The sequence below is a fragment of the Haplochromis burtoni genome, unplaced genomic scaffold (assembly GCF_018398535.1).
Source record: "Haplochromis burtoni strain Fernald_Lab_line unplaced genomic scaffold, NCSU_Asbu1 Contig_259, whole genome shotgun sequence".
Taxonomy (NCBI): domain Eukaryota; kingdom Metazoa; phylum Chordata; class Actinopteri; order Cichliformes; family Cichlidae; genus Haplochromis; species Haplochromis burtoni.
In genome coordinates, this window is record NW_024582620.1 from 392,187 (window position 1) to 404,836 (window position 12,650).

At 40.0% G+C, this 12,650-nt stretch overlaps 1 protein-coding gene across 1 annotated transcript in view; it reads right to left on the reverse strand.

Annotated features, from left to right (window-relative positions):
• Positions 1–12,650, reverse strand: part of b4galnt4a (beta-1,4-N-acetyl-galactosaminyl transferase 4a) — a 65,320-nt gene that overhangs the window by 44,125 nt on the left and 8,545 nt on the right. Inside the window, exons 2-4 of the mRNA XM_014340267.2 lie at positions 12,089–12,184; positions 11,145–11,235; positions 7,970–8,070 (exon numbers count right to left, since the gene is read on the reverse strand). Of these exons, the coding sequence (XP_014195753.2) occupies positions 7,970–8,070; positions 11,145–11,235; positions 12,089–12,184 (288 nt within the window). The remainder of the gene's footprint in view (positions 1–7,969; positions 8,071–11,144; positions 11,236–12,088; positions 12,185–12,650) is intronic.

Consider the following 12,650-nt stretch of genomic DNA (forward strand, 5'->3'; position numbering starts at 1 on the left):
CACACACACACACACACACACACACACACACACACACACACACACACAGAAATGTTTTCTCACTGAAGGATGAGTCATTGCTTAGTGAAGGCAGCATCTCCTCACCAGAGTAGGGAAGAGGTAAATCAGAAAGCAAGCAGCCAGAGATTGATGAGGGGTTACTCACACACAGGCACACACACTACTCATATTACACCTTAAAACACGCCCTCTCACTTGCATTTTGTCATATTGTACTTCTACTTCTGAAGTCCCCTATAAAAAAAAATATAAGCCGGCAAACTTGGCAATCCAATTTCTTAAACTTAAATTGATCGAAGAAGCCAGAGAGATAGGACGCTCATGTACACTCTTTTTTTTTTTTGCATCTGTAAAGCAGACACAAACACCCACACTGCGCATCTGTGTGTGAACCTCACCCACATATGTGGGTACCTTAAGAAATCTAATTTCAGATGGCCACTGGCCCTGAAACACTGAAAAGTGAAACACAAAACAGGGTCGAGAGATAAAAGAAATATGAGTGTGCAGTGGAGCTATGGAGACATTACTCCTCTTTCTATCAGCTCCTTTTCTCCCATATACTCCTTTTTTTCCTGCTGCCCAAATAAGACGAGAAAAGTAATAGAAAAACAGCTGACCTGTGATATAATGTGAGTGCTGCTTTCTTGCTCTTATTCTGTCTTGCCTTCAATGTGTTTTTTCAATTGAATCCAAACTGCGAAATTTTAATGACTAAAAGCTCCTCAGCACACTTTAACCTTTTACCAGCACCGCTGAAGAGGTGGACACAAGGACATACCGGGATTGGTCTGTGCGTACTGTTTATGTCGGCTTTTATTCGATTTAAGTACACTGGCAACAAAAGAAAATAAGGGGCAAACTTTAAAATGAAAATTGTGCCAGTGCAACGATCCTGACATTTTACATGTATTGGCTATAAAAATATTTAAATTTAACAGACATTTATTTATGTTTTTGGATACAGCTGCATTTTCTTTGAATGTATGACAAAGCAGAGATACAACCTTGGAATGATACAATAAAGCACCTATGGTTATTAACAGGGGATTTAGCTTTATCCTGTTACTGCTCAGGCATTATTCCTCTCTCACACTCAGCTTGAGCAATTTCCTGCCTATCACTAATCAGTCTGTTTGCACACACTACAGACATTTTGGCATGCTGCGAAGCGTCACAACAGGAAAGCATAGTTCTAACTAATATTAATTATAGCCACATTCCATTTAGGACTCTCAGTTCAGTGGCCGTCATCATTAAAGTCATTAATTCATAGTGTGAATGAAAAAAGCTATTACATAGCAGAAAATGTAGAAGACTTTTGAAAATGCTTCAATACTGAACCAACTGATGGTGAAGAAGTTCAAGCCTCACGTTTTGCCAGCTGGTTGAATCAAGATGAAATAAAAACAAAAACATTTACAATTCTACCTGTAATAAGGAAAACCTACCCTATTTAAATTGGATCAATCTTCTTTTCCAGCTCGTCTCCCTGCTCACCTCTGGAGAACTTCCAGCATTGCTGCTGTTCTTGGCTGCTGTGAAAACTGCATTTGACCACTTATGTGTTTTGCTTTTGAGATGCCCCCTGGATCTGCTCCAGAGTTTCAAGGTAGTGACCATTATAGTTAATTTTAGAGAACATGAGAACACCACAGAAACACATTTGGCCAGCAGTTTAGTGACGATGCAGAGGCTGTTCTCCCTCATAACCCTCATCTGATCCATCTGATCCAGGGGGGTGAAAAAGGACGAGCATACTTGTGGTCACGCTTCTAACCTGATATACCATCTTTGGGTTTAGTTATTGCATACCCTTCATGGAAACTGTAAACCCAGCAGCTGAGAGATAGCAGTTTCAGCTGTCATCATGAATGAAGGCCCTCAACAGGTTAGTTTAACAGAGAAGTTGTTCTCTGCTCAAGTGTGAGGTTCATGAGGAAATTACAGTGGTCTGAGGATTTCTGGGGAAAAATTTAAATGGAGCAGTAGCCCTTAAAGCAATTCATAGACACAGAAGAAGATGATATTGAAGGGAAAATCAGGTAAATTTAGATTCAGTACAGCTGTCTGTGCTGTCGTAGTCGTGCTGGACCCTATTACAGCTGTCATGCGACGAGAGGGTCACCGATCCATTGTAGGGCTATAAAAAATAATAATAAGTATAATAATAAGTATAGATTTTGTTTTTTTTAATGGTTGGAGCTGGAGAATTTCTTGATTGCACCATTTGTAATAAAAAGAAACAGGTGCACTTGGAGCCAAAGACCATGAAAGTTTTTGTTTACATATTTTGGTATCATTAAGCATGAAGTTGGTTGCTTTAAAATTTGAATTTACCAGTTTTCACACATTGCAATCTACCATAAAATCAACCTTCAGATACTTTAAATGGATGTGGACCATCAAACCTACTTTCATGCCTGAATTCATTTTTTTCAGTCATTTTCGAACTGCCGAGTTACGTTGGTGTTACAGTCATTCGGATGGGCTTGTATGCACACATGTATCTAACTATAACACGAATAATAGCAGACACAGACGTGCTGTGTACTGTGATAGATTGCCCATCTCAAGCAATGTTAAAATTTGAAACCTGGCTGTATCTATTTTCTTCCCTGTCAAAATGCTTTTTCTACAAGGCTAAAGAATAAAATGTATCATATGTGCGTTGTCGCTTTTAATCCAAAATCCTATTCAGTGTCTTTGATCAGGTGCTTTTACCTGGTAAAACGATGGGGCATTTGAAACTCATTAACCACTGTTGTTGCAGACATTTTTATTCACTGTGGCAGGAAAACCACAAATGTTAGTAAAATTAATGATGGCATTGTTCCAATTTAGGTGTTCCAGTAAGCTGTGCCACTGACAGTGCAGAAACAGCCCCAGCTAAGTACACGTCAAACATCTTTTATTTTAAACGTTTATATGATTAGGTGAGATTTTATGTGATTTTAAGTCAAAGAAGCTGACTTAATTCCATCCCTCCTTACAATCGATACGGCCAGGTGGTAGAAAAAAGAAAAAACTTTTAAATCTTATCTGCTTATCAGCTGTTCTACAAATTGAGTTTCTTGGTTTTTTGTAGAGTGGGGCAAAGTTGTGAATTGGTGCATGCTCCTACAACAGTGACAATGTCTTGTCTGTCAGGGAATGAGAAGCTACTGGTGCTGTTGAGTCCCATATTGATCGCAGTTCCCTGACCCAGTTTCTCGTACGCCTGTGTATTTTTGTATCTGCTTTTTGAACCAGACAGATTAGACGTCATAGCATCCACCTTTCATCTCAAAAGCTGGAAAAAAACTGCTCAGGAATGGCTCGAGAAACAACACAAAAATTCTAAGACATTTACTCAGCCTCCAAACTCCTCAAATCTCAATCCGATTGAACATCCTGCAGATAAACAGCAAGCAGCCAGATCTATGGTGGGCCAACATCGCGCCCCATTGTGGAAGGGGGATCTACACAATATAACATAGGTGTTTTAAACATTGTGGCTGATTTGCCATTTGCGCCAAGTGTCTGTGCAACCAGACATGAACTACACTAAGGCATTAGCGCACGCACAGCCTCGCACACATGTGCCGTTTCCTGCTCATAAGGGCCTTTTAATATCAGACAAGACTGGGCTGGTTCTGTGGGAAGCTCTGCGGGAGCTGTCTGGACATTCTGATTGAAGGAAAATCTCATTACAGATTAGCTGTAGGCAAAAATATGATTAACGGCAAGGCGGGACAATGGATAATCCTCATTCACATTAAGTTCATTCGTATGCGTACAGATAATGTCCCAGCAGGAACATGGAAAGTGTTCTAATAAGAATAGTGTACCCAACCAATCGCACTTCAACAAATTGAGAAGAGGGAGCTGGTACATGTAAGGGACCGAGCAGCAGAACCAAGCATGACGCAAGGTCGATTTTGTTCTCTCACTTGGGTTCGTATAGATTTCGTTTTTAAGTAGAGCACCTAAAAATACGAATATTTTAAAGGTTCTTTTTTTTAATATTCTATATTGATAAAGTCATAAAGTGAAATATTTCTGTTTTTATGTTTTCAGTTGGATGATTGTTGGCTGATAGTATTTAGTGTGCAGTATTTTATGATTAGAATATTTTATTTTGAGTTTGAGTAAATTACCACTCAAACAATACAAATACTGTGTATTTGTTGGTCTAGTTCAGAACAGGTAAATACGATCAAGGCCAAAACTGAGAGACTTGACAGTCCAGATAACAAACATTGCCAAGGTCTACTGGGGAAAAGGCCAGCTGTTCACAAAGTGCTGTATGAAAGCATGTTAATGCTAAGATGACAGGTAGGGGAAAGTGTTTCTGGAAAAGGTGCACAAGCAATGGGGATGACCACTGCCTTGACATGATTGTTAAGAGAAGTCTATTTGAGCAACCTGGGAAAATTCAGAAAGATTGGACTGAGGCTGGTGACGGTGCAATAAGAGCCACCGTCACACAAATCTTCAGGAACAGGATAAAACTGTTGCATTCTTAATATCAAGCTACTTCTGATCCAGAGATGTCAGAAGCATTCTTATCTGGGCTAAGGAGAAAAAGAACAGGACTGCTGCTCGGTCCACAGTCCTGTGATCCACATATGAAAGCAATTTTTTTCATTTTATTTGGAAATAAACATCTTAGCGTCTGGAGGAATAATGGAGACAGAATCCAAGGTCTTTTATGTCCAGTGTGAAGTTTCTGCAGTCTGTGATGATTTGGAGTGCCGTGTCATCTGCACGCAGCTATCTACCAGAAGATTTTAGAGCACTTCCTTCCATCTGCTAACAAGCTTCGTGGAAATGCCAATTTCCTTTTCCAGCAGGATTCTGCCCACAGTGCCAAAACTCCTACATAATGATTTGCTGAATGTGTTATTATGGTGGTTGATGGGGCAGCTGACTCACCTGACCTGAAACCCACAGAGAATCTCTGGTTTGTTTCAAGAGGAAGATGAGAAGCCGACCCAAAAATACAAACGAGCTGCTGTCATCAAAGCAACCTGAGCTTCAGTAACACCTCAGCAGGACCGCAAACTAATCGCTTCCATGCTACACTGTACTGATGCAGTAATTTGTGGTAAAGCAACCCCAGCCAGGTACTGAGTGTATAAATGAACACACTTTTTAGAAGCTGGAGATTTCTGTATTGTAAATGCTTTTTTAAATCATGGAACTATTACAATCATGTTTAGATGTGTGATTAATATAAAAGTTGAGTTACATTATGAAAAAAGTCAGAATATTCTAATTTTTTGGAGATTCACTGGTACCGTATGCATTTGTGTGGATTTGGGATGACCTACACAGGAACTAGGACTCAAGCTTACCTTTTGAATGTTTTATACATGTTTGAGAATAACAGAAATACACATCTCGAGATTAAATCATTATCTTCTTTGCTGTAATATTTGGAAGACAAGAAAATACTGACAGGGGTCACCATGGAAACAGCACAGAAACACTTCAGCTCTATTTTTCATCACATCACTGTTAAATGCCTCGTGGGAGCACATTCGAGTTATACTTTTAAAGATATATTTGCTAGTCATTGGCGTTTTCATTTGAAAGCACTAGCCTCAAACAGCGCATACTAGGAAGCTTATTCAAATAAAAAAGATCTGGGCTTGCTGGATCCCTCACACACTTGTGGCTTTTTTTTTACTGGTGTGCAATCCATTTGGACAGAGGTTTACAGGGAATGCTAACTGGGGTTATTGGGGTTCCTCCAATCTCTGGGCAAGATACAACTCCACAAAAAAAAGGAGAAAAAGTGACCTGGTGTGTCCAACGGTGTGTGTATTTGGGATTGGAAAAATGTGGTATGAACAGAATAAAACTGTAGTATACTGTGTATGCTATTTGAGTGAATGGGTGAATTTAGAATTCAGTGTAATGTCCTTCGCATGCACAGGAAGATTAGAAAAATAACCTTTTTCACTGTCGTAAATGTGACACACAGAACACAGAAGTGGCTGAAGAATAACCCCTGCCTTTAATTTTTATTTAATCTTCAGAAAATAAAAAACAAGCTAAAATTGAGTTATTTTATTATTATCTGGTTTGAAATAACTTAAAAAAAACATAAATTAATTGTGTATTAGAGCAGCGGTCCCCAACCTTTTTTGCGCCACGGACCGGTTTGTGCCCGACAATATTTTCATGGACCGGCCTTTAAGGTGTCGCGGATAAATACAACAAAATAAAACTAGTACCGGTACCGAAAAAAAGAAGATTTATTCATAACACACGTGAAAAGACCCAGGAAAACCGAGTTAACGAAAAAAAACAAATAACAAAATAACGCTAAAAACCCTGAAAACCATACATTTCACACCCGAGTCTCACTCTCGCGGCCCGGTACCAAATGACTCACGGACCGGTACTGGTCCGTGGCCCGGGAGTTGGGGACCGTGGCCCGGGAGTTGGGGACCGTGGCCCGGGAGTTGGGGACCGCTGTATTAGAGCTCTTACAAGTCTTAAGGGCAGGCTTTGTAGCAAGCAAAGAACAGCAGCGCATGTCTCCTCAGGGTGTAAAGTGTTTGTGCTATATGAAACACAAACTCTTAAAAGTTGGGGAAAATCTGACTACTTCAAAATCCTCTTTCAAAAAAAAAAAACTTACAGTAAGGGAAAATCTAAATAAACTCTTTTTCCACCTAAGCTCATGCAGATGGTTTGAACGGAGCAACGATTTAGATTTTTATCCGTGAAACACAAAGTGCCTCTCGAGACTGGGAAGGCAGTGAGACCTGTCTGTCAGCCGGTGGCAGGATGAATGATCCTTAGCCATAATGCTGCTCCTCTGCCATTACCTAGATGATATTTCTCCACTGCTAAATGTCACATCAATATTCTCTAGCAGCCAATTAATCTCAGCTCCCATGGAACCTGGTGACATCTCGCATCCTGTTGGAATACAGATGGCACCATCGCTGGACCTTTGCTCTTAACACATATTTGCTGAGAGCACTCATATGGTGCAGTTCAAATATTGTGCAACCTCGTGCATCTTTCCCTTCTTAAATCTTTCAGAGGGTTTCGCAGAGAAAACTTTATTAGCAGAGGCAGTGGCAGCAGCACAGCTTGACTTTTATTCAATTGCGGGCAGAGGGTACTTCAAGGATAGATGGGAAAGGAAAACGATTTTTCACAGGATGTTCTACAGGAGGATTTAAGTCTACTGTATTTTGAGGCGTGTGTTGGGGAGGTGAGTGATAGCCTCGGTGTTAGGATGGTGACATGAGGGGAGCGGGTGATTACTAAAGACGAACAAGGTCAAATCGCTCATTGTCCCTGCTGTTGCTGTATCGCTGAACTCTGGCAGAATTAAAGGCTTATGTTGAGGTGTGGTCAGAGCTGGATGCTCTTAGTCACATCTCAGCAACGATTTTAGATGGCATCATTTCAGAGTAATAGCTTTGACCCTTTAAAGTCTCAACAGTAACTATGATTCCACAAGAATTGCAGTTAATCATAGTTATACTTGCCTGATCTGTCATAGTGTGCATAGCCATATATGAGAGAAATAAAATCCATTAGAAGCCATTTAGAGATATGAGTCACCGTCACCTGAATATCCTATCAGATAATAAAGTCACTATGTAGTCTAATGATTAAGGTTTGGCTTCCCTGCGCAAACTGTACTATGGATGAACTTCCCTAGAGGTATATATTATACTAAGTGTTTTACTATTTAGGTCATGACATTAAGAGGTTGAATTTAGGCCCCAGAAGATTCAGGCTCTTCCTACAGTAACAGCTTGTTGCTAAGCAATGCCATTTAAAAACAGGAGAGTACTGAAAAATGGGTTGTACTAAATGGCTTTCCTTTGAATCGTAAACTATAAAGAATATAGGGACCCTGCTGATTTTAAATGGAGTGACCCTCTGTGTGTTTCAGATAATATTCAGAAGTGTAACACAGTTTGTTGCTTACCTGTCCTACATAGACCAGCAGTCTGGCATTAAGAGGAGTCTCATCAGGGCTCAGCCAGAACTCAGAGTTATCGTCTGATGATACTGAGAACTGGAAATCACCTGGAAGGGAGAAAATATGATCAAAGTGTGTGTCAGTGGAAGTAGATATGTATGATCTAAGAGAGTATAATCACGAAGAGCAGAATTTCATAAGAAATGTGAAAAAGAAAACGCACCAAAAATGTGGTGCCCTGCCGGGAGCAGTAGTCATGGATGACATGCATGGTTACGGTGATATGAAGATTTTCCTCACATGAATTTCTAATCTGTATGTAACAACTATATGAATGGAAATAAACACTTGAGCACAGACGCAAAACAGTGAGAACATGGGGTGCAGTAAGTGGAGCTCACAAACATTGTCATTCAGTTTATAAGTAATCTCAGGATAGTGACAAATTGTATTTATTTGTCATCTTTCCTCATAAATGTTTACACGTTCATGGGTAATCAGTGATCTGAGAGACAGTGATCTTGGTTTTCAAATGTGGAGTCATCCTAAGAGCAGAATAAAATCGGTATCCACACCGTCAGATTATCTTTCATTTCTTCTTGTGGATTGGCATGCAAATTCATATATACTATTGTATATAAAAAAGCGTAACACAGGTGGACATACCTGTGAATACAGATTTCTTTTTTTTGTTGTTCTTTTCCACCTTTATTTGATAGACACAGTGAAAGCAGGGGCAGAAAGAGAAGGGGAAGACATGCGGCAAAGGGCCGCGGGTCAGACTCAAACCCGGGCTGGCCGCTCTCAGCCATATGGCATGTGGTCGACTGCTCAACGCACCCCAGTGAATACAGATTTCTAATAATGTTGCTGCACTGACTATTATTTATCGAACTAAAATAAGCTAAAATGCAGCATTGCTATTAGAAAAAACAAGGTATAATCTTACTATTTCCACAGTGATTAAGAGCGGGATAGCTGCCATGTGCTGCTAATCAAAAGCCCTTGATTAACTGATCAAGTGTGGCCATCCTTATAAAAGCAGAAGTTTTGGTTTGGTGTCTTTTTGTTTGTGTTTTTCTGGTCTGGAGCGCTATTGTGTGTGTTAACACACTCCAAAGACTCAATGCCACTTCGGCAATGATTTTAGAGAAGCAATTGTTAGTACCCATCAATCTGGGAAGGGTTATGAGGCCATTTCCAAACAATTTAAAGTCCATCATTCTGAAGTGAAAAACATTATTCACATGTGGACAGCGTTCAAGCCAGCTGCCAATCTTCCCAAGAGTGGACACCTCAGAAAATTCACCCCAAGGTCAAATCATATAATGGTCATAGAAATTGCAAAATTGCACCTGAACAAACCACAAGACTTCTGAAGTCCTTGGACAGACAAGACCAGAGTGAAATTGTTTGGCCATAATGCGCAGCACTACATTTGGTGACAACCAAAGCGTACAGCATATCAGCATGAACATAGCATACTAAGTGGGGAGCAGAGGAATGGCGAGGGTACAGCTAAAGTTTGGCTGACATTGGGACATTGGCACAGCAGCAAATCTAAAACTGAATGGCAGAAAAAAGAAAAGGATCAAGGTGTTGCACTGACTCAGTCAAAGTTCAGACCTCAACCTGACTCAAATGCTGTGGCAGGATCTTAAGAGAGCTGTGCATAAATCAGTGCCTGGAAACCCAAATAAACACTGTAAATAAGAGTGGGCCTAAATTCCTCCACACCAATGTGAGCGTCTGATAAATAATTACTTCAAGTTGTTGCTGTTAAAGGTGGTTCTGGAAGCTGTTCAGTTACACTCTGCCTAGCCTTTGACACAGTGTAATATGCCGTGTGTTACTGCTTATCCGAGGTTGTATTCAAATACTTTTAGAAACTGTCAAGCAGACTCTTTGTTTCATTGTTCATTTCATAAAACGACAGAATTAAAAACAAAGAGCACACTTTCTTTTTCACATTTGGGAAATCAAGTCTGCCGTGTAAAATGATGAATGATGAACACTCGTGAACACAGAATGAAATGTAACTTTAATTCAACTTTAATTTATATATTTTATCTTATTCTTTCCCAGTTAAATTTACCCTTCATTCTAATTTGTGTTGTACAGTTATTTCATTTTTAACCTTAATTTATATTTTATTCCTTCCTAGTTAAATTTACCCTTTTTAATTTTTCATATTTATTTCCTACCTTATTCATAGCCTTTTCCTTTTTTGTTTTCTTTAGGTCACGAGCAGTTGTCCAAGCATTTCACTACATATCGTACTGTGTATGACTGTGTACGTGACAAATAAAATTTGAATTTGAATTTGTAATAGTGCTAATGTATTGACTATTTTCTCCTCTTGAGCACAGACTCTTTCGCTACTGCCGCTGCTGGATTCTTGAAGATAATTGTAGAACGGCACCCGTTAACTTTTCGATCTCCAGCAGATTAAAAACCCAGGCTTTGCTCTTTATTTAGTTATTTAGTTATTGTCACGGCGAATTGTGATATTGGTGCTCGACTGATACTGCCCTTTTTTATTCACCACATATGCACTAACCTCAGAGTTGACTTAACTGTGTGATCAGCTGTTTCTGAATAGAGCTTCCCATTTTGGGGTTGCTGCAAACCCAGGTCAGTACGGTGAGACATTCTAATATTTTTCAGGTGGTAGTGTTCACTATAATAAAACTAATTTGTTACTACACTATTGCAATATTTAGGAATTCTCAAACTACATGTTAAATTGCCACATTATTCATATTTTAAATTTGGTTGCAAAACATAATTGAGAAACGACGTGCACGCTGTCACCGAGAAGATAATATGACCTTTAAGCCATCAGCAACGGAGAGTGATACCCCAAGTGAAAGCTACATGAGGGGCTGAAATGAATGGTAATCTAATTAATAACTTCATATTCTGCAATTTGTGTAAGGGCACTTGGGCATTAGAGCTTTCAGTTCCCATAGCAACTGGGCTTGAGGGTAAGGCCATGAGGGAACTGCAATGAGATTTAGCTGTGAGACTTCTGGCATTCAGCCCTAATAAAAATGTGAATATCCACTACATTAGTGGCTCCGAAGTGCTTGGATTAAGAGGGCTGTGGAAAATGTCTACTCTTTCAAATGTGCAAATGCTTCCTCAGATTGGTGACTTACTAATAGAAAAAGCTAGTTACCATCTCTGTAAGGGTGAAGGTAGCCAAATATTCTCAAGCCATAGTTCTTCCACTTTGGAGCCACTGCCAGTTTCTTCACTGTTGTCCTGGCCTGTAGTAAGAAAGAGGGAAAAAATATTGCAACTTTAATAGCAGCAAGTTAAACACTATCTCATGTTAAGTCACAGTGAAACATTCAGTTCAAAAACACACAATGAAGCATAAGGCAAACCTCTGACCCACTTGTTCAAGTCTGCCACTTGATATAAGGACAATGAAGACTAACAGACGAGATACTGTAATAAAAGAGCCTGCTTTAATTAAACATAAAGCTAGCATGCTCACATATCATAGTGAGCATGCTAGCTTTTTACCTGGAAATTGTTGCTATACAGTATCAGTCCCATCATACAATTTATGCATGTGGCCATTTTTTTTGCCATTTTTGATCTTTTTGAGACATCTGAAACTGCTGTAAGTTTTGCCAGTGATGCTGTTAAACTAAATAGGTTAGCAATTAATTATTTAGAATGATATTATCAGATTAATGTTGCTGAGCCTTTGCAGACTCAGAAGGATGTAAAACACAGTGATTTCAGCTACCAGTGAGGCGCGCTCCACTGCTAAAAGCTACTGATTTTATGACAATGATGATTCACTGTTTCACAGGTTGATTTGCACATGCACCAAACACCTCAGCTAGGAGCAGCTGATGAAATGTGCTTGTGGCAGTTGTCAATTTCAGTCAGCAAATCAATAGGTACAAATGAAAAGCCTGCTGTCTGAGACTAAGAGCCATTTTCCAAAATAAATAAATGAATAAAAATTCTGCTGGTAAATATGACACAGACACAGCTAGCTGCATATGTGACTTGTGCGAGCAGGGAGACTGACAGGCATGCACAACCAGTCAATACTATGTGCCTTTAGTGTTAATGCATGAAAATGCGCACTGCTGTACTTACATGAGGATAGAGAGGGAAGTGCAAGTTCTTTCTCAGCTGGGCTACAGAGGAGCCGCACCAGTCCTCAAACACGTGAAGGTTAGCCTGGCCCTTATACTGTCAACACACAATCACACACGCACAGAGGACACAGGTCAATGCACACACTAACAGCGGCATCATACGTGCTGTTAAACAGGAGATACGCTTCAGTGCTTCAGAGCTGCCATCCTGCCTAGAACGAGCTGGAATATGTGCAATTTCCTCCATGTTGCAGGAAAAATCAAATCTCTTTGAAACACGCGACTGCGGAGTGAGGTTAGAAATGTTGTGAATAACAGAAGAACTCAACAGGAGTATCGGGGGAGTGTGAACTGAGAATGTCTGGAGCAGTTTGTCAAAGCTCATCCCCTGCCCATAGTATGACATTTGTCTGAATTACACAGGGAAATCACAGGACACAGCAAGGACAGATGGTGAAACCAGTCTGCTTTGGGGCACAGTCTCCTCTCTCGTGCACTCTCTCTCGTTCATCACACACACACACACACACACACACACACACACACACACACACACACAC